General features: G+C 49.9%; 1 protein-coding gene and 1 long non-coding RNA gene across 5 annotated transcripts in view; one reads left to right on the top strand and one right to left on the bottom strand.

The window, feature by feature from the left end:
• UXS1 (UDP-glucuronate decarboxylase 1) overlaps window positions 1–22,150 on the bottom strand; it is a 69,740-nt gene that overhangs the window by 26,927 nt on the left and 20,663 nt on the right. For 2 of the 4 annotated variants that reach the window (XM_085015565.1, NM_001244773.1), the window contains 5 exon segments: window positions 20,739–20,766; window positions 19,523–19,586; window positions 18,179–18,222; window positions 14,764–14,824; window positions 4,757–4,937 (listed from right to left, as the gene is read on the bottom strand). In XM_085015565.1, coding sequence (XP_084871691.1) covers window positions 4,757–4,937; window positions 14,764–14,824; window positions 18,179–18,222; window positions 19,523–19,586; window positions 20,739–20,743 — 355 coding nt within the window. In that variant the 5' untranslated portion in view covers window positions 20,744–20,766. 4 annotated transcript variants of the gene reach the window in all.
• On the top strand, window positions 6,215–11,580 carry LOC146404660 (uncharacterized). Its single transcript, XR_014841358.1, has 2 exons — window positions 6,215–6,279; window positions 8,028–11,580. It is a non-coding gene; the product is annotated as an uncharacterized LOC146404660 (long non-coding RNA).

Genomic DNA, 22,150 nt, shown 5'->3' with positions numbered 1-22,150 from the left:
GCACACCGAGGTCCAGCTGGGACCCTGGAGGAATTCCCGCTTAAACACAGGGTCTCGGAAACCTGCAGCCTCCGCATTGCTTACCTTTTCTTTTTTTTAACTCAATGAATTACATTTATAGTTTGTACAAAACGATCATCACAACCCAATTTTATAATATTTCCATCCCAAACCCCCAGCGCACCCCCTCACCACCAACCTGTCTCCTTTGGAAACTGTAAGTTTGTCAATGTCTGTGAGTCAGTATCTGTTCTGCAAAGAAGTTCATTATGTCCTTTTTTTAAGATTCCACATGTCAGTGATAGCATTTGATGCTGGTGTCTGAATTCAATTAGCATGATAATTTCTAGGTCCATCCATGTTGCTAAAAATGCCATCATTTCATTCCTTTTAATGGCTGAGTAATATTCCATTGTGTATATGTAGCATGTCTTCCTTATCTACTCCTCTGTCTATGGACATTTAGGTTGTTTCCATGTCTTGGCTATTGTATAGAGTGCTGCAATGAACATCAGGGAACATATATCTTTCCCAGTCCTGGTTTTCTCATATAGATGCCCAGAAGTGGGATTGCTGGATCACATGGTAATTCTATTTTTGGTTTTCTGAGGGATCTCCACAGTTTTGCACAGTGGTGCATAGTTTACCTTTGCAGCTTTGTAAATGGAGAGTGAGAAAGCCCCCCAATGCTATCTCTACAGAAGTATTCCCATCTGAGTGGCACTCCTCAAATGCCTACGTGACCAGGGACCCAGTACCCTTCCAAACACTGCTGCAGTCACACCTGCTACCATCCCCGGTGCTGGCAGCCCAGCTTTGTTGACCCCGGCACGTGCTGTCTGCCCACCCCTGGCTCCCAGACCCCCGTGCCTGGCAGAGGTGGTGACACTGGTGTCCTCACCAAAAAGTGGTGCTGACATTCCTACCTGACACAAGTGTTTCAAGAACTAAACGTGGTCATCACAGCCATGGGAACAGTGCCTGGGACACAGTGCCCACATGTCACCCCTGTCGCCCAATGCCCTTGGCTTCCTGGACACCCCAAGCACCATGAGGCCGGGGACCCGACTCTGGACCCAGCGGGTGTTCCTGCCTGTGTCCCTCTCAGAAGGCATGCTGCCTGTGCAGCGCACCTGTGGTTTTTCACTGAAAGGCAGCCGTGCTGCACCAGGTATGAAGATCGAGACAAAGGGACCTGCGGAGTGAGGGCCAGCGGACCTGACAGGACACAGGATACACGTGCCATCCACAGCCCTCGGGGTCAGAGGCCGGATGCCCACTGCCCCTGCCTGGTCTCCCTGGTTGTCCTTGGGGTTCCCTGGAGACTCCTCCTTAGTTGGGCCGGCCCAGAGGTTCTTCCTCTGCACCTGTCCTCCTGGGAGGCCTCCACTGGGGATGGGGCAGTGAGGTGGGGGAGGGAAGCCTTCCCCTCCGGTCCCTAGACTAAATCCCCTTCCTCTCCAGGAGCCTGGGCTGGGGGCGGCCCTCTGCATTGGCTCTGAGCAGATTTCAGAGGTTCCGTGTCCCTCCTGCAGCTGAAAAGTTCACCTTCACTGAGAACCTTATGGGGCTCCTGGAGGTGAGACTCACTAAGTGGCCCGCAATCCCAAACAGTGGGGCCTGGACTCAAAGCTTGTCTACACTGTCCCAGCCTGGTCAGCTCCAGGCACCTCCCACTGGGGCCGTAGCTGCTTCGACCCAGCCAGGACCCCGTGTCCACTGCTGTTGCCAGTTTCCAGGTCGCGGTTTGCCCTGTGACCTCCGACTTCTGCTGGTGCAGAGAAGGGAAGCCAGTTGTCAGTCTGCTCAGTTCCTTCCTGCTTGTGGGGACGGGTGAGATGATTCCAGGTTCCTGAAGTTCAAGCTCCCTTCTCCTGACACCTTACCAACTGTGGGGATTTCTCCCCTGGACAGCATGGGATGAGTCAGAAGGCCCGGGGCCTGCTCAGCATCCTGTGACAGACACCCGCCCTCATCCAGAGCCATCCTGGGCTGGAGCCCAGCGTTCCCCATCCCGACAGCCTGGCATCTGCCTCCCAAACCAGACACGCCTTCCACCCCAACCCTGGCTTCAGAGAAACCTCCCCGTGTCCTGAACAGGTGGCTGGAAGAATAATAAACTTTACTCCGTCCAGAGCCAGACAGTCTGCAGGATAGATGCAACACCGCCTGAAACTGAGATGCTGTGGCTGGTAAAACCCAGAGTTCTTGTAAAGCAAAACAAAGAGGGATTAAGTCATTTCAATGATTACTGATGGTTTCTTCCACAGCAGTAGTCTTCTCTCCCTACCATCTCATCCAGACAACCCAGAGGCCTCCGTTGTAACCTCTGGGACAACAATGCTTCCTGTTTGACCATTTCGTAATTTTTCCAGTTGCACCTGAGGCAGATGGAAGTTCTGAGGCCAGGGATCGAATCAGAGCTTCAGCTGTGACCTACACCATAGCTGCGGCCACGCTGGATCCTTGACCCACTGCGCTGGGCCAGGGATCAAGCCCTGTGGGCCACAGCAGGAACTCCCTGACCATTTGGTAATTCTTCACCACATGGGGTGCCTGGGCTCACGGTGCCCATCTCGGCCCCAGTCTCCGTTCCCAGAACATCTCTTCCAAATCGACCATCACATACCGAGTCCAGACAAAAGGGAATTTCCCATCAGAAACACAAAACTGGAATCAAGCATAAGGGTTACACTCTGGTAACAAGAGGAAGTGTGTGCTGGGGAGACGTAGTGACGCTCTGCTGGACTGAGTGATACCAGTGCCCCCTGGTCACCATCTGCCCAATGCAGGAAATGGACAGACCACAACTCCACAAAATTCTGAGCAGAACGTTCCTGCTACATGTAAGTATCAGACCAGCTAAAGCTCCTGGTAGATAAAAGGCACCCACAGACAGTTGTGCGTTAAACATGGGGTGCTCGTACTTGTTACACACCCTCATCCCCCCAAGAGGGAAGCAGTTTATCCCTCAGGCTGAGCTCGGCTGGTCAAATCCTGCTGGGGCTAACTTGGACAGGAGTGAGGAAGCCACCTCTGCAAAGCATGACTGCACCCCTTCACGTGAAGCGCTCAGAGTCACGCGGGCATTGTGGGGCAGGGGATGGGGGCACTTAGGCAAGAGAAGAAGCCCCTGTACTAGCGGGGGCTGGAGAGCCAAGAGCAGTGTGATTTTATCCAGAGAGCGTGTGTGTGTGCGTGTGTGTGGCTGTGTGTACACCTCCCTGCACGCAGACTGTATGTGCTTGCATGTGTGTGGCTGTGTGTGCTTGTGTGTGTGTGTGGCTGTACATGCACCCGTCCTGCACATCAGAAGCACTAGAAATGGCCTAGGTCAGCTTTGGTGTTGGAGCTCAGAGTCCAGGCAGAATATTTAGTTGCCAACACACCATCTCTACTCCATCAGGCTGGCTCAGGAACACTGATATCATGTCACCAAGAGTTTCTTTGACAACTGTTTCCTGCCACATGCATGCAGGAGCATCACCTCTGGCCCTACTGGCTGCTCAGCCTGTGGTTTTCTGCTGCTATCCCTGCAAATTCAGAGGCTTAAAAATCAGCCCCTTGTAACTCCCAGGTCTGAGGGCAGAGGTGGGGGCATGATGCAGCCTGACACCCCCCAGGCTGTGCTGCTGTCACCAGGTGGCTGCAAAGCTCGGCCGAGTAGCGCAACGGCCTGTGTCTTTGCGGACCTGGGCGGGGCTGCCCTGTCAGAGCTGCTGTGGTGGGCACGTCCTCCCTGCCCCCAGCTCCTCTCCCCACCTCACCCCTGCACCATCTCTTCCAGCCCCTCTCCCACCAAACCTCTCAGCAGGGCTTGTCACCTTCCTTCTGCTTCTCGGGGCTCCTGAGATCGCGTAGGGCCCCAGACCATCCTCCCATCGTAAAGCCAGCTGATTCACACCCTTAACTCCAGCCAAGAAGCCCTTTCACAGCAGTGCCCACATTTGCATACCTTTCCAGCTCTGCCTGGCATGGGCAACACCCCAAGGTCCCTCATAGCCCACACCGAGGTCCACGTAGACAGTGAGTGGTCTGCTTGCTAGATCCTGTGTTCCATTCCCTAGAAACTATAGGCTCATCCCCAAATCAGGTCCGCACAGAATGCAAATGGGGGGCCTCCCTGCTCCTCCTCTAGAGGCTCCAGCTCCAGAGCCACTAACTCCCACCTCTTCCCTACGCATGTCTCCTGCGCCCCGTCTCCTACCAGGAGGACACAGGGCACTGGAACCCCGGCCCACCCGCTTTGAGATCCTGAGCTGTGCTGCAGCCACAGAGACCCTGTCCACAGTGGTCACACCCGCAGGTTCCACGGCCTAAGATGCGGACACAGCTCTCTGGGGACCACCAGCCAACCTAGACCTAATTCCTTTCACATGACAGAGTGGCCAGAGGCTGTGACCTCTTATGCATGGATGTCAGTAATGCAGTAGCCTCCATCAGCTGACCTCTCAGAGGCTAGAAGTAACCCCACATGGTGGCCAGGCACCAGACCTGTGGGCCACCGGGAGGGGGTGTACTGCCCAAGCCCCCATTCCATAGGCCACGAGGCTCGAATCAGGGCTCCCCCATGTCAGTGCGCCCAGACTCTCACGGTCCTGGACCTTCTCTATCGCAGGGGCCAGGGAGGTGCCTGGGCCGCGGCAAGATCGCTTCCAAAAACAAGACACATGGTCGAGTCAGATAGTGACCCTGGGGCCCCATCGAGCCCGCCCGCCTGTGTGACCAGCGTGGGGGCAGCCCGAGGGCGGCTCACCTTCGATGTAGAGGGGCTCCACCACGTCATGGTTGATAAGCTCGAAGTTCTCGTGGCCGATCCAGTGCTCCACGTTCCTCTTTCTGCCCGTGAAGAAGTTGTCCACCACGGTCACCTCATGGCCGTCCATCATGAGCTTGTCCGTGAGGTGGGAGCCCACGAACCCTGCACCTCCAGTTATCTGCGTGAGGACAGCTTGTGAGACGCCTCCATGGTACAGGAGGGCAGCCGCACCCACTGAGCACGGGATGGGCAGGATGGGGACCACAGGTCCAAAAGCCATCTTTTCCAAGCCCAGAGCAGGAAGTTGTATCTTCATAAATGTCGAAGCTGCCTAAAAAATCTGAATCTACCGCCCAGCATAAGCACTGAAAAACAGCAGTTACCAGTTTCTAAACGTGCTCTTTGATAGAGATGTGTTCTTAGTGATTACAGCTCCCTGTTTTATGGAGGATGAGACATGGAGTATCACTATGGGTTGTAACAGAACTCCTGCAAAGCTTTAGAACCACTTGGCAAAAAAGACGGGCAACGGGTGTCGATTTGGGGAACTGGCGAAAAAAGTGCTTTTGAAATTGGACTCAAAAACCGTGTGTGTCGGGGAGGGGGGGAACCTGCATGAAAACCTAGTATCTGTTTCAAACTGTTTATAAGAACAAATGAATAAGCAGTAGACACCACAGGCCAAGGCCATAAACGATCCAGTTCCACTGTAGGGTTAAGAGAGTCAGCAGCCCTGCCAAACAGAAGTGAAGCAGCCACGTGGGGTGAGGGAAGGCAGGAGATCACCAACCACGTGCTGCTGAAAGGAAATTGGACAAGGTGAAAAGGCAATTGTGAAGCAAAAAAAAATTTTTTTAACTCATAAAAAGGCTATTCAAATTAAGTAGTGGAAGCGGAGGGTTTAGGTAAAGCATATTTCTTTTGGGAGGGTAGAAGCCAAAAAAGAATAAACCCAGAAAAGAGGCACTTGATGGCACTAGCTCTGTCCTCCTCCATCAAATTCTGCATTTACACCACCCTCTCGACTCAAGCGGAACGAATTAATAGTAGGAAGAAACACCCATTTTTTTTTACTTAAATAAAAAGTATATTAAGCTCTAGGTCTATGGCTTTAAAACTCTGAATCTGCCATGAAGTCCTCTGTTCACATAATCTGCTGTGGAACTGCCACATTTATCACAGGTGGGAGCCAAGGTGCCCGGGGTGGAAGGTGGGGTGCCCAGCCCAAGAAGAACCATCTGTCCGCCTCCACAAATGCAGAGGTGAGAACTGCACAGCTGAAAAGCCCTGATCCTGAGCAACCAGCTCTCCACCAGCCGCAGCCATTCTCCATCACGGGTGGGCCCCGTGTTCTAAACCTCTTTGCTTTCAGGACGAGAACCGACACCGCAGGCAGAGTTTGGGTCAAGACCACCAGATCACCAGGAACGATGCCACTGGCCCAGCCCTCCTAAGTTTTTTTTTTTTTTTGGTCTTTTTTTAGGGCCAAACCACAGCATATGGATGGTCCCAGGCTAGGGGTTGAATCGGAGCTACAGCCGCCAGCCTACACCACAGCCACAACAACGCAGGATTTTTTTGTAGTTTTCAGATTATGTTTTGCACTTATTTTACTAGTTATTCTAAAGTGTTTTGTCCTTTTTAAGGCTAGCATAAATAGCTCTGTTTTCATTTTCATAGCGTGTATTCTCTTGGTAGGTAGAAACACACTCGCTTTTTTGGGGGGTCTTTTTAGGGCCACACTCTTGGCATATGGAGGTTCCCAGGCTAGGGGTCGAATTGGAACTGTAACTGCTGGGCTACACCACAGTCACAGCAATGGCAGATCCGAGCTGTGTCTGTGACCTACACCACCGGATCCTTAACCCACCGAGCAAGGCCAGGGACTGAACGTGTGTCCTTATGGATACTAGTCGATTCGTTTCCACTGTGCGACGACGGGAGCTCCCCAACCCTCCCAATTCCATACTCTCTCCAGAACCTGTCAGCTTGTCCACTGTATGTTTTACCTTTAGCCTGCATTTTATCTCTACACCTGAATAATGACTTGAAAAAATAATTCTCTGGAAACATAACTGGACTTCTAATCTGGCTCTTCTCATCTGGCTCAGTCTTTAGCACTTAATTCATGGGGTGAGGCTGCTTTTTCTCTTACTTTTGCTTTATTGCATTTTCCTCCAGTTTTTAAATCAGAAAAAATTACATCTTTTTTAAAAGAAATTTAACCCCGGGTACTGTAACTCTATAGCTATATGCGAATGTTTCCTAAAATAAGATGCTGCATGACACGCTGACTTTATCTCTGCACCTAAAATAACTGAGTGAGGCCTGGGGGCCAACAGAAGCACACGCTATTAAATTACACACAACAGCTACCAACTTGTCACTAGTCTTAGCGACATAAAACTGCTAGAAGCACATTAGCCTTGTTTAAAAGAGATTAAATTTTTTTCTTGAATAATTCCTTTCTGTGGAACATACTTAAGATTTATGTAACGTAGTTGGATGGTTATAAATGTTTCTTCTAATGAATTTCATCCCTTCCGGCAAATATTTCAAAGAGAAACAAAATGGGCAGAAGCTCAGCACTTAGGGAGCTTCCTCGGGGAAAAAATTGCCAACCCCAGCAAACCTTCTGGGTAACAGGGAGCCAACACCCAAAGGCAGGCAGGGGCAACCTCACCCTGAACACTCGACTTGCCATGCTCTGCTTGGCCCGTGGTCCATGAGCTGCTTGCTCTGGTGGAAGCCAAGAGGCAGCCGCCCGGTCCAGTTCAGCGCAGCACCAAGCTGCCCGGTCAACCAGCAAAAACACAAGGCGGTGTCTTTTGGAACAAACCTCTTCTTTGTGCTAAGGCTTCAACAATTACTGAACAGACTTTACATTTCAGCAACAATATGCCAGCCTTGGGCACTAAGTGCCACTGAAATGTGGCTTAACCTATGAGATGGCGGATGAGTGAAAGACACAAAGCCTTTTGTCCTGATGACTCGTAAAGGGAAATGAATTCAATGGCCCTTGGCACCAACAGGAAAATCATCCCACAAGGAAACAACAAGAACCCTAGCTGGAGTTCCCATTGTGGCTCAGAGGGTTACAAACCCAACTAGCATCCATGAGGACTCGAGTTAGATCCCTGGCCTTGCTCAGTGGGTTAAGCATCCAGAGTTGCCATGAGCTGTGGTGTGGATTGAAGACACAGCTCAGATCTGGTGTTGCTGTGGCTATGCTGTAGGCCGGCGGCTGAAGCTCCAATTCAACCCCTAGGTTGGGAGCCTCCATATGCCACAGGTGCAGGAAAGGAAGGCAAGACCCCTCACTAACGTGCAAGGTTCAGAGGTTCACAGAGCATCACTTTCTGACCACTCTGACAAGCAGCCACAGAAAGATGAGGAAAATCAGCTTTCCTCTTCGCTGGTATACTTCTCAACTCTCACCTAAATGCTTTCACAGAAAGATGAGGAAAATCAGCTTTCCTCTTCGCTGGTATACTTCTCAACTCTCACCTAAATGCTTTCACAGTCTGATGTGATAGAAATAACCCAAGAGAGGGGCATACATCAGATTTTAGAGTCTACGCAGGGCAAGGTCTATGTAACCATCCACAAAGGTAAGAGAGCTTTCTGTAACTTCTAGAAGAAAAGGGAGGTTTTGGAGGGGAATGGCTGAACACTGACTCACAAGTACCACGCTGGTGTTTGGGACACAGGGTCCTATGAGGGAGATGACGGCTAGGAATAGACACCCTCGTGTCCTGACCACTGACACACCAAGGTCACAGAAGAACAGGTGCTCCGTGGACCTGCCCTCAGCAAGACAACACAGCTGGTGAAAATGAATGCAAAAAGCCAATGTTTAAGTCTCTGGAATTTGTCCTAGGGCACACGGAAGATGCAGAAGCGCTGATCCAGGACAATCTACTAAAACTCAGTCAGAACAGGGAGCAGCTGCACACCTGGGCCCCAGCCCCCTCCATCTGCTCAGCCTCACCCTCCCACTTCAGAGCAGGTGAGGGCTGGGTGTGGCCAGAAACAGGGGCTCCCAATGAAGAGATGCATCTCGCCAGGAAGGGCAGCCCCCAACCCCCCATCCCAGGGACTGGACTCCCAGCCTGGACTCCCAACTCCAGAGCCTGGTGGCTGAGGGCTCCCCTCTCCCAGCTCCTCCCCAGCCCCCAGAGCAGAAGCCCTACCCCAGGTATGGTGGGCAGTGACCTCAGGGGCTCTGGTCTCCCGTGTCCACTCCCTCATGGCCAAGAGGAGAGACAAGCAGACAAGGGATCCCTGCTCCCGCCCAGCTCACCGCCTGCAAGGATCGCTCTCTCCTCCAGCTCCTGAGAGTCCCCTCCAGGGGCTCAGAGACTCTTCCGTGGGGACAGGCAGTCAGTGAACACAGAGGCCTCCAAGCTCTCCCCAAAGAACCGACCTTGCTTGGAGAGAGAGCAGGGAAGTTGGAGCACAAGGGGCTCTCACACGCAATGGAGAGAGGCCATTGGCCACCAGGGGGCCTGTGACACAGCTGGTTTAGTAAATGGACCCGAGGGGGACCCAGGACCAACCTCCGAGACTGGGCTCACATCTCCCTCTGCAAAGGCACCAGAACATAGCTGGGTCGGACTGAGGAGTGATTACAACACCAGGCACTGGTGAAGGGCAGATCCACTGGCCGAGGACTGGGGCCTGACGGCTGCTGAGCCCACAAGGCAGACAGCTCAGCAGAGCAACTGGGGGAAGAGACGGTAAAAAGGGCCCTGCTGGAACCTATCACCCTCCAGGGCAACTGAGGCTGGAGCCTCTGAGGGGTGGCCACAGAGACAGACATCCCCAAAGTACAATAGCCAGACTACCAAACAAATCCGCAAACCAAAATGAAAAAGGCCTTGGGGGTGGGGGTGGGGCACAGGATCCAGAGCCGCTAACCACTGCCCAAAATGTCCGGTTTCCGACCCAAAATTTTGAGATGTACAAAGAAAAGTTGAGTGTGATCTGCGTCCAGGAAAGCAAGCAGGTGACAAACTGCCTAGGGGACCAGGTGTCAGAGCCAAGAGTCTCCAGAGCAGCCACGGCAAGTACATTCGCAGAACTAGAGAAAACCAGCTTAAGGAAGGAAGGAGACTGAAAAGAGAAGAAGTGTAAGATAGAAACAGATGGAAATTCTGTGTTGACGAACACGGCAACCAGAAAGAAAAATGCACTCAACGATGGCCTGGGCCTGGCGGAAGCGCCAATCGGCAAACCTGAAGCTAGACTGCAGAAGCCTATGCAACATGAAGAACAGAGGGAAAAAGAAAGTGAACACAGCCTCAAACGTGAGGCACCAATGAGCACCCGAGGTGATGTAACGGGGAAAAGGCAGAAGGAAGAACAGAGAAAAACACAAGGAAATACTGGCTGAAACGCCCCAAACTGACGAAGCACAGTTATCTACGCATTCAAGAAGCTCAACTGAGTCCGCATAGGAAAATGCAAACTCGGGTACGCGCATACAGACACAGCACACTAAAAATGCTAAAAATAAGAGACAAAGAAGAAGACAGGCTGAAAACTGTTCCGACACTAAAACTGCTGAAAATAAGAGACAAAGATGAAGGCGGGTTGAAAACCATCCTGCAGAAGTATGTCCTGGGAACCTCAGCGTGATCTTACTTGGAGGCTGGGCCCGCGGCAGGTTTAACTAGTCACGGTGAGATCCTACTGGAGCAGGCTGGACTGCGAGTCCAGTGTGAGACATGGGGAAAGCATGGCATGACGATGGAGGCCCAGGCTGGCGACCCGGGGACACAGCCACGCCAGAGCCAAAAGCCTGGGCCGGATCTTCCCCCAGAGCTTCAGAGAGCACAGCCCCACAAACACCACTTGTTTTGACTTCCAGCCTCCAGGACTGGGAGCTACTGCTGCTCTGAGCTACTGGGTTGGTGCAACTGTTACAGCAGAGACTGAACAGGAGAAAAAGCAAATGACACCTCGAACCCCAATGTGACTCAAGACTGACGTCTCGTAACAAATGACAGAGAAAACAGTAGAAAGAAACCAAAGCCAAGAATCTTGCCTACAACTAAAGATGACTTCTAGAGATTAAAAAACAAAAGCAGATAGAAGACGAGAAAATTCATTAACATCAGACCTGCCATACGAGAAATAGTAAATTCTTTCAGGGGTAGGAGGCACGGGGGATGAAGTAATTGGGGAATTATAAAATACAATCAAGCTGCATTTTCTCCTTCTCCTAAGTGCTTTCAATTTAAAGACCAAACTATAAAGCACAACACGAACACACTTAAAGCCAAAGAACTAGACACTTAACACAATGGTCAAAATAAGGAATTTTCTGTTACGCGTATTTTACCACTACCATAAAAACAAAAAAACCAACTGAACAAATATGTATATAATTGTACTATTTCTTCTTATGAAATACAGAGATACATTTGACCATAGCAGTTCAGAGAACACAGGTGAGAGCAGCAGGGAAATGACACCTGAATTAACTCAAACCCACGGGAACAAATGAAAAAAAGCAGACTTGGTGACAAAAAGGTTAACGTAACAAATTCTGGAGTTCCTGTCATAGCTCAGTGGTTAATGAACCCCTAGGATCCATGAGGATGCAGGTTCGATCCCTGGCCTCACTCAGTGGGTTAAGGATCTGGCGTTGCCGTGAGCTGTGCTGTAGGTCGCAGACGTGGCTCAGATCCCACGTTGCCGTGGCTGTGGTGTAGGCTGGTGTCTACAGCCCCGATTCGACCCCTAGCCTGGGAACCTCCATACACTGCGGGAGCGGCCCTAAAATGAAAAAAAAAAAAAAAGAAAAAAAAAAGAAACACTATCAATAAATACACCCTGGCTCTGCTATATTTACTCACCTTATTTAAAAGGGATAAGCTCGTGTCAAGTAACAATCATAACATGTTGTTGGGTTTGTAACATGGTCAGAAATAATGCACAGAACTAAATGGGGTAAGACTTCAATGCCTACTGGACAGCAGCAGGAACCTGAAGCAGCGCCGTACATTAGGATGCATGTGGTAATAAGCACCAGAGCAACCAGGAACAATATAAATTTTTGAAATATGGTAAAAAAAAAAAAATATATATATATATATATATATAAAAGACGCTGAATGTTACACACGAGAAGATTCACTTCATGCAAAAGAAAAGAGTCATGGAGAACAAGGGCACAAAGATGTGAGGCAAGTAGAAAACGAAATGAAATGGCAGAAATAAAGCTATGTCGATAATAATATTACACGTGATTGGTTAAGTAATCACTTGGAAGGCAGAGGTTGTCACACTGAAGAAAACAAGATCCGACCGTCTGCTGTCTGAAGGGGACACACTGTGAACTCAAAGATACAGTGCACCGAACATAAACATATATAGCACAGAAACAGTAAGAAAGATGGAGTGGCTTAATGATATCAGACAAAATAAACCTTAACACAAAAAATGTTAACAGATGACAAGAGATCATTTTACAAGGATAAAATGGTCAGTTTTTCACGTGGATATAACACAAACATCTCTGCACCTAACCACAGGACCCAAAATATCACTTACATGTGGAATCTAAAACATGGCACAGATGAACCAATCTACAGAACTGACACAGGCTCACAGACATGGAGAGCAGACTTGTGGCTGCTGAGGGGGGAGGGGGAGGGATGGGAGTTTGGGGTTAATAGATATAAACGATAACATTTAGAACGGATAAGCAATGAGGTCCTGCTGTACAGCACAGGGAACTCTATCCGGTCTCTTGGGATAGACCATGATGGAAGATAACATAAGAAAGAGAATGTATATGTATGTATGACTGGGTCACTTCGCTGCACAGCAGAAACTGGCACAGCATTGTATATCAACTGTATTTTAATTAAAAAAGGAAAAAGAAAAGAAAAAGCAGAAGCTATATTGTAGGTGACATGATCCCACATGCTGAAAATCCATTGAAAACTATTAGGACTCACCAATTAGTTCAGCAAGGTTGCGGGACATAAGAAAATACAAAAATCAAGTTTGTTTTGGAGTTCCAGTGGTGGTTCAGTGGAAGTGAATCTGACTAGGATCCATGAGGATGCGGGCTGGATCCCTGGCCTTGCTCAGTGGGTTAAGGATCCGGCGTTGCCATGAGTGGTGGTGTAGGTCACAGATGCGGCTCGGATCTGCCATTGCTGTGGCTGTGTGTAGCCCAGCAGCTACAGCTCCAATTCGACCCCTAGCCTGGGAACCTCCATATGCCAAGAGTGTGGCCCTAAAAAGACCCCCCCCAAAAAGCGAGTGTGTTTCTACCTACCAAGAGAATACACACTATGAAAATGAAACAGAACTATTTATGCTAGCCTTAAAAAGGATGAAACACTTTGGAATAACTAGTAAAATAAGTGCAAAACATACTCTGAAAACTACAAAAAAAAATCAAAAGAAACTAAGGAAGACCTAAATAAATGTAAAGACATCCCCTATTCAAGGACTGGAGACAATCTGTTGAGATGACAATACTCCCCCAACTGACCTACAGATGCTACATCACTCTCAGAATCTCAGGTGGCTTCTGTGGAGAAACTGACAGGCGGATCTTAAAATGCACAAGGAACTGTAAGGGGTCCTAGACACTCAAAACCACCTTGAGTTCCCCCTGTGGTGCGACAGGATGGGTGGCGTCTCTGGAGCGCCACAACACAGGCTCAACCCCTGGCCCGGCAGGGGGTTAAGGAGCCAGTGTTGCCACAGCTATGGTGTAGGTTGCAAGTGTGGCTCAGATCCGATCTCCGACCTGGAGAACTCCATTTGCTGCAGGGCGGCCAAAAAAACAAAAGCTGAAAACGAAGAACAAAGTTAGAGGCCCCAAAAGTCCCAACTTCAGAACTTACTGCAAAGCTGCAGCAGCCAAGACAATGTGGTTCTGGCACCAAGACAGATGTATATAGATCAATGGGTAGACTTGAGAGTCCAGAAATAAATATTCAGATTTACAGTCAGTTCGTTTTTTGACAAGGGCAGCATGACAATTCAACAGCCACGATTGGTCTGGCCAGCCACTGGTGCTGGACCTTGGGCAGCCACACACAGAAGGGAAACTCTTATCTAAATCCACGTGCAAAATTAACTCAAAATGGATCAGAGAACTATACGTAAGAACTACAGCTCTGAAACTCTTGGGAAAAACATGGTGAATTTTTGTGACCTCAGATTAGGCAATGTGACACCAAAGCACAAACAAGGAATAAAAGAAAAAAGAAAACTTTATCCATTAAAAGCACATTAAAGCTTCTGTGCTTTAAGAACACCGTCATGGCATGGTAGAAACAAATCCAACTAGTAACCATGAGGTTGCGGGTTCAATCCCTGGCCTCATTCAGTGGGTTAAGGATCCGGCATTGCGGTGAGCTGTGGTGTAGGTTACAGATGTGGCTCAGATCTGGCATGGCTGTGGCTGTGGCTCTGATTCGATCCCTAGCCTGGGAACCTCCAGATGCTGCGAATGCGGCCCTAAAAAGCAAAAGACTACCAATTAAGAAAGTGAAAAGACAACTCTCAGAATGGAAAAAAAATTTGGCAAATCATGTACTGATGAGAAACGGCTTGGATCCCAAGTTGCTGTGGCTGTGGTGCACTGTAGCTCTGATTTGACCCCTAGCTTGGGAACCTCCATATGCCACAGGTGCAGCCCTGAAAGACAAAAAAAAAAAAAGGAAAGAAAAAAGAAAAACACCACACACTGTATCATTTGAAATGCCCCAAACAGGCAGTGCCACTGAGACAGAAAGTCATTTTCATGGCTGCCAGGAGCTGGGGGATGGGACTGGACTGGTAACATGCACAGGGTTTCCTTCGGGTGATGAAGCATCCTGGAATGAGGATGTGGGGCTGGTGCACCACGCTGTGAACAAGCTGGAAACCACTCAACTATATTCGACCAACGGTGATCTTCAGGAGCTGTGAATCACACTTAAAAGCAAATTTCTTGATATTACAAAAATGAATCAGATGTGCAAACTTACCAAAATTCTCTTACGGTCCTTCTCTGATAAAAATTTTACTGGCGGGTATTTCTGGGTGAAGCTGTATAATGAAGAAATTATAAAAAAAACAGTCAAACATCTCACGTGAGCATTTCCTCTACCTGCCACCGAAACAAATGCCAGACTTGAGAACTCTCCCCGTCCACTCCCCTCCCTGCTCCAAATGTGTGCTGTTGGAACCAAGCTATCACTGGTTCAAGTTCAAGATTAACCTGCTCCTGGGTGGGCATCAAACTAAGGGAGCGACCTGAGAGCCTATCCTGGAGCAGGGAAAAGCTAAGGATGCACAGGCAGCCAAAGCTAAACACAAAACACGGAGGTGCTGGCTTCCCCAGGTGCCGCAGCAGGGTTGGAGGAGGAAATCAGCTGCGTGGAGTCACGGCCAACCGAGCCCTTTGAGAGTGAAAGATGCTGAGACTGTTTCCCTGTTCAGCAGTTTCACAACCCCAGTGTCTCCTGCCCTGCTGGGGCCTGGACCTCAGCCTGCCCTCCTTGCCTCCTTGGGCCACCTGAACCCATCCTGCGTCTCGACTCATCTGCCACCACCCTCATCAAGGTGCTGTCGGGCTCCAACCCACACCCACGTTTCAGGACTGGAGCCACATAAATGGCCTATCGAGCGTCCGATGAGAGTTGATAAATGCAGATTCTGAAGTGCCCACTCTTTTCTTAATTTGTCTTTTCGTCTTTTTTCAGGGCCACAACCACGGCATATGGAGGTTCCCAGGCTAGGGATCCAATCGGAGCTGTAGCCACTGGCCTACGCCACAACCACAGTAACACGGGATCCAAGCCGTGTCTGTGACCTACACCACAGCTCACAGCAATGCCGGATCCTTAACCCACTGAGCAAGGCCAGGGATCGAACCCACAACCTCATGGTTCCTAGTCAGATTCGTTAACCACTGAGCTGCGAAGGGAACTCCCCAAAGTACCCACTCTTAAAGCGATTCAGTTAGACACAAAAGTGCTTTAAAATATTGGGAGGAACCAGCTTTTGAGTTATTTGGCGAGGTGCTAGGCAGGGCGTCATCTCCACCCCCAGCATGTCCCCACATGGTGGCTGAACTGAACGGGCAGCGTGGGTCTCCTGCAAAAGCGCAGCTCGCTTACATAGAAGCCAAGGACAGGGCTGTCACAATGCATGGGACTCCCTATAAGAGCACAGAGACTCTCTGAAGGTCAAGTGTGCTGGCAGGTGGGGCTGTCAGGGAATGGGTGAGAAACCTAGCCTTCCCTGAGTTCTGTGACACCCTGCCCCCGCCCCAGCCCCACCCTAGAGCAAGACACTCCCCCCCAGCACTCCAGGTACCTCGGGGCTTCTGCTTCGTCAGGCAGAGGGCTGCCCCAGGCTGTCCTGGGCCCCTAAGTGCTTGAAGAAGGGGAGCCAGGAGCCCTGCCTGCCATTCTCGCTCTTGCTTCTTCATGCAGGGGGACATCATAGCAAACCCCGGCGCTGGCCGGCACACCCCTCACACCTGCCAGCCTCCTGGCTCAGGCCCTCCTCCCCAGGGCTGCCCACCAGCCCCTTCTCCAGGCTGCAGGGATTCAGAGAAAGGTTCATAGGGACTACATGGATGTGCACAGCCAAGAGGGGGTGACCAACGGGGCCCCTGAAACCGACTGGCATCCAATGATGAGCCTAGAATAGCTCTGAACAGCTTTTTAGGCCCGCGGGAAAGCTTAAAAATGAACTCAAATGTGCCATGAACACCAGGCACCCACAGGAGACGGTCTTCTTAGAAACACAAATAAAAGAGAAGCAAACAGCCCACGGTCTCCAGTCCACGGTGTGCAAGACGACCAAGAAAGCTGCTTCAAACTGTGTGCTAAGCCTTTGATCGGAGAAACAGCACTGGCTGGTTTCTGCCTTTTCTTCCACAGGCAGTAACCAAATTTCAGATTCCACCTGTTACTAAACTTTTTCATCAAAATATAGTTGACTTAACGAAATTGTTAGTTTCAGTGTACAGCACAGAGATTCAATTATACACACATACAGATATTCTTTTTCAGATTCTTTTCCTTTATAGGTTGATACAAAATTCTGGGTATGGGTCCCTGTGTGCTACAGTAGGTGCTCGCTGGTATTTATTGTATGTGGGGTAGTGTGGAAAACCACCTCACTCATTTCCTGCTTTGAGGGGTCAGGGGCACAAAGCTCGGGGTGTGGGGGAGCCTGGGCTCCAGGCCCTCCGGGTCCTCCTGAGTCTGTGCTTCCCACTGTTTGTCCCCAAGGCCAGGGTGACAGAGCCCAGTGACCGATGTGTCTGGGCCCCAAGCCCCTCGGCAATCCTACCCAGGTGTTGACTCACCCACATCTTCGGTGTTCGGGCACTTTCCTCCAGCCCCGTTCTAGGCCACCCCATGGGAAAGGCCCGGGAGCCGCCCACGGGAAGCCTGCATTTCCAAGCGAGGAAGGCAGAATGTACTAGGAACCCAGCAACAGACCTTCCTTAACCTCCCCCAGAACTGATCCTGCTCTAATTACTTATCCTGGTCCAGTCTCCAACTGCCTTTTTATTAGGACAATGTTAAGTGACGTCATTTATAAGTTTAATTAGCATTACTACTTGCTGGCCATTCAAGGAGTATTTAAAGATGTGTATTTAAAGATGTGCAGATGAAACTAAATAAACAACACAGAATCAAAGTGCTAAGAGCTGGGGTCAAAGTAAACTGAACAGGACAGACCACAGGCTCCAGGCCTGGAACCTCTCACAGTTCCTACGTGTACGTGTGGTCCTGGACCCCTCACGGGATGGTCAACACATGCTGGAAGCCACCTGAGCACCTCGCAGAGCCAAGAGGAGGCAGGCTTGGCCTCAACTTGTGTGCCAGGACTTTGCAGGAGCCACAGGGCTTGGGAAGGCGGCTTCCATGCTGCCGGGCCATCCCTCCTCCCAGGGCTCAGGTTACCTGTGGATTTGACTCAAGGGCAGGAACAAATACCCATGTGGACAATGGTTTGAATTGTCACTTTGTGGAAATCAAATTGACAGAGCATGACAGAGGAAGGACTTTAATAAACAGGACCTTGGGTCAGGCTTCAGGGAGACTCCTGAAAAAATAAACACTTTTTTTTTTCTAGAGAGAACCCACAGCTTTCATCAGAAACATTTTCCTTCAGTGACCAAAGGAAAAATGTTTAAAAACACTGCATCCAAATTTGAGAGTAAAAACTGGCCTTCCCATGGAAAAGTCTCTGTCTTGTATCTTTGAAATTATAGATTTCTCAGTTGAGATGAACTTAGACATTGACCTTCTAAGGTAAAATAAGACATAAGTATCTTCAGACACAAAAAGTATACATACCCCCCCTTTTTTTTATAACCTTCTAAGGTAAAATAAGACATAAGTATTTTCTTAGACACCAAACAAAAAGTATACATACCTTTTTTCCAAATCTCTGATTTTCTCTCTCAGTGGTTCAACAATCTAAAACAAAAATAACCAAAATCAGCTCTGAGGCAGAAACACGGTCCTCGGCCACTTCCCCAACCCTGAAATTCCAGACGGCACAGTGAGAAACAGACTTTACTTCCTGCTACGATTCACCTCCAGCTGGAAATCAAGCCAGACCCTGTGGATCACGATTCCAGAAGCGAGATGATGCTGGAACCTCCCACTCTAGAGATGCCCAAGGCTCTGGGGAAATTCATCTTTTTCCTCCCCAGGTTTCAGGGAACAAGAAAGGTGGGTCAGGCTCAGAAAAACAGGCGGGGCACCACCCCTGCCTCTTTTCAGGTCAAAGAGAGAGGTCCCAGGAGCTACCCCCAGACAAGCATCTCTCTGCATGTGTCACCCGCTGTCACCTCCAGGACACACATCCCAGGCTGTATGGCTACCACCCCTCATATCAGCCCCAGGGTTGGACAAAAGAACATGGGTGGCTGGTGGGCTCCCCAGGACCAGCATGTGGCTTCAAATCAGAGTGAGTGCCTTCCTACCCCCTCCCACAGCCCCTGTTACAACAGGCTACACTACACATTGTATCCTGTGTTGTTATCCATGTTAATACATTGTAACAATAACATAGACTATACCCTGGACTAAAACACAAGCAACTGTTTTCAAACAGGAGGTGTGGAATTGACCAGAGCCGCAGGAGCTCCTGGACCCCTGCATCTTCAGGTTTCCTGGGTCCCAGCACCTGAGTGGGACCATGCTTCCTTCTGCATCTGCCCAGTTGAATGGAGCCTCTGCCTCCAGCTCTGGGGAAGGTACCCACTTCCCTCTTATGAAATCCTGGAAAGGCCCCTTTGAAAAGTCACAGAAAACTCTAAGTCCCTTTTGCCTTCAAGGCAGAGTCTGTTTTAATACATCGCACCCTTACGGGAGTTCCTGCTGTGACACAGAGGGTTAAGGGTCCGGCACTGTCTCTGTGGCAGCGAAGGTCCGATCCCCAGTTCAGCACAGTGAGTAAAAATCCAGCTTTGCCACAGCTGTGGCTCAGAGTCGATTCCTGGCTGGGAAACTTCCATTTGCTGCGAGTGCAGCCCAAAAAAAAGGGAAAAAAAAAATTCGCACCTTTATAAATGGACAAATGCTGACAGAGGCGTGTCCACAGGCCTAACAAACACAAAGGCTCTTCTGAAATAAGGGAGTAATTTATTGAGACGGTTTCAAAATCACAAGTCCACATCGAGCTGCCACAATAAAGATCCCGGCACAGCCAAAGGACCTGACGTGGACAAACACTGGAAAAGCAGAAGTGCACTGCGGAGGAGACACTGACCTCTTCAATCTTGCTTTCGATCCTGAGGTCGCCATTCTCCTGGAGGGACCTGTTGAGCAGAAAGCTACAAACTGAGATCAAGGCAAAGGCTGGGCGGCCTCAAGGTTTATTTCTGAACCAATTACACCAGGCGCCCAAGGCTCTCCCCCCTCCAGAGGGGAGACTAGTGGACCAGACCCACCTCCCACTTTCGGGGTGTCTCTAGGCAGCGAAGACAACCTCCCTCTCACATCACAGTCAACAAGGGAATTTAAACTAGAGGCAGGCAGCCTGTCTCTGAGGAGCAGACGTTTGTCTGCTGGGCTTTCCTGGGATTTAATGCAAAGTGGAGCTTTTCCAAGTGAAAGCACAGAGTGCCTTTAACAGGACCCAAGCAGCCCTGCAGCCACACACAGCGGCCTCTGTCAGAGAGGGCGGGGTCCGTCCTCGGGCCCCAGCTGCCCTCCCGGGCCTCCCGGCCGCGCTGGCCACCACGCCCGCCGTCATCACCACGCGGCTGCTGCCCTGGTATTTTCACTACCAAGAAATACGGAAGGGAGGGAATTTTTCTTTGAATGTGAAACTGCACTAAGAGCATCAGATCTGTTTTTGCAGATTACTGAAGGCTTATTACTCTTTGCCAGTGCTCTTTAAGGAATATTAACACAAGGATTTGACTTTTACAAGTAAAAGTTATTTTCAATACGGATGCTCACAAATCCTGCTCGACTCGGGCTGGAAGGTCCTCGGGCCTCCCCTTCCCAGGGATGGACAGGTGCCCTCAGCACCCACTGGTCTGCTCCAGGGGGTGGTGGTGGTGGTCATGGGTTCCCTAAGCCTCACCCTCCTCGAAAGGGTCTGGAAAAGGGCCTGAGTGCTTTCTCAGACCCCCCAGAAATGCCATTTACGTTTCGAAAGCCTGAATGCCAGCGCCCACCCTCTTCTGTCTACAAGGCCAGGAAGGCCTAGGTGGGCACCAGAGAGGAGCCGCCACAGAAGGAGGCGATTAATCCTCATGTCTGGGCTTGACTTGGGTCGTCAGCGGTAAGCCCAGCAGCGCTGCTCCAGAACACCCACCAGAGAGAAGCCTCGATGTGGGAACAGAAAGAACTTGGTCCCACATGTACACACACCTCGATCACCTGGGACATCAGTGGTCTGTGTACGTTAGCAACTGAAACGTGCCATTTCCACCCCGTAACATCACCGTAATAGCCAAGTGATTAAAAACAATTACCTCATGTTAACCAAGTTGCCCCAAACAGCTGTAAAAGAAAGAAAAAGGAAAAGTTAATATTTACGTTCACAACATTCAAGGACTCTACTGCAATTATGAATTTTTTTTTTTTTTGCCTTTTTTTTTTTCTTTTTTTTAAGGGCCACACCGGCAGCATATGGAAGTTCCCAGGCTAGGGGTGTCCAATCAGGGCTGTAGCCGCCAGCCTACACCACAGGCACAACCCAGGATCCGAGCTGCATCTGTGACCTACACCACAGCTCATGGCAACGCCGGATCTTTAACCAATTGAGCGAGGCCAGAGTTCAAACTCGCATCCTCATGGATCCTGGTCGGGTTCGTTAACCACTGAGCCATGAAGGGAACTCCAAGTACAAATTTTTAAGTGACATTTTAAAGTTCACTAAGCAAACTATAACTCAGGAAGGCAATGAAATGGTCCCTTTTATTATAATAAGTCCCACTAACAGGAATTGGGAGATGATCCTATACACCCCTCATTTTGGAATAAGCTGCTGCGGTCTGGAGTGCACTGTGCATGTGCTGGGATGAGCAGTATGTCCCCAACCTCTGAGGACAAAAAGACTCCAGGGCCCAGCCCAACCTCTTCCTTTAAATGCTGGTGAAACCAAAACCCAGAGGAGGCAGAGGACAGCCTGACCTCTCGGCCATTCTCTCAGCCTCCCCATCCCCCTTCCATCACCATCTCATCCACCGGGCCACCTGCTTAACGACACACACCTGCATAAAGGTGTTCACAGCAGCCCGGCCGCAGCAGTGACTTTTTCAGAGACAGAGTTACAAACACACTAGAGCAGGACACCCACTCTTAAGTTCTTTCCAAAGAAACCTCTAAGAGAACGGTGTTCCTAATTTTCCCAGGTGGCCCCAGTGTGCCCATACGCCCCGCCCCAGTGCCAGTGCCGAGCACCTCCTAAGGCCGGTGCTGGGGGGCAGGGACTATATTACACTAGAGGCTGGACTGGCGGTTCTGGGAACCCTGAGGTTAAAAACGACCCTAGGTATCTTCTCACCGCAACCCCTGGTACCAGCAGGGGTTAACACATGCTTACTGAGCAGGACTCAGTGCCCAAGGTCACACTCCCCACTGGAAAGGCCCATTGTCAACAAGAGACATGCTGGCTCTAAGAGCACACCCCTCCTCAAAAAGGAAACTCTGATAGAAAAGACAGTAACAGAACCAGAAAGGGGCAAGTCAGACGAAACAGGAGAAATGAAAGTTGGACTATCTTCATCATTCATTAAAAAATAAAGAATGTTTATATCTTGGACCATGTGATCTTACGTCTGAGAATTATCCTCAGGAAATATGTATACGCACAAAAACGCTGTCCTCAGAAATCACGGTTTTTTATTTTCCTTCCAGAAATGGGTTTTTTTTGTGTGTTTTT

Source organism: Sus scrofa, chromosome 3 (genome assembly GCF_054392235.1).
Source record: "Sus scrofa isolate SSC_HxYL_T2T_F1_AM1 chromosome 3, Sscrofa_HxYL_maternal_Yorkshire_Landrace_v2.0, whole genome shotgun sequence".
NCBI classification, from domain to species: Eukaryota; Metazoa; Chordata; class Mammalia; order Artiodactyla; family Suidae; genus Sus; species Sus scrofa.
The sequence above is the reverse complement of the archived record's forward strand: the minus strand, read 5'-3'. Positions and strand labels throughout refer to the sequence as shown.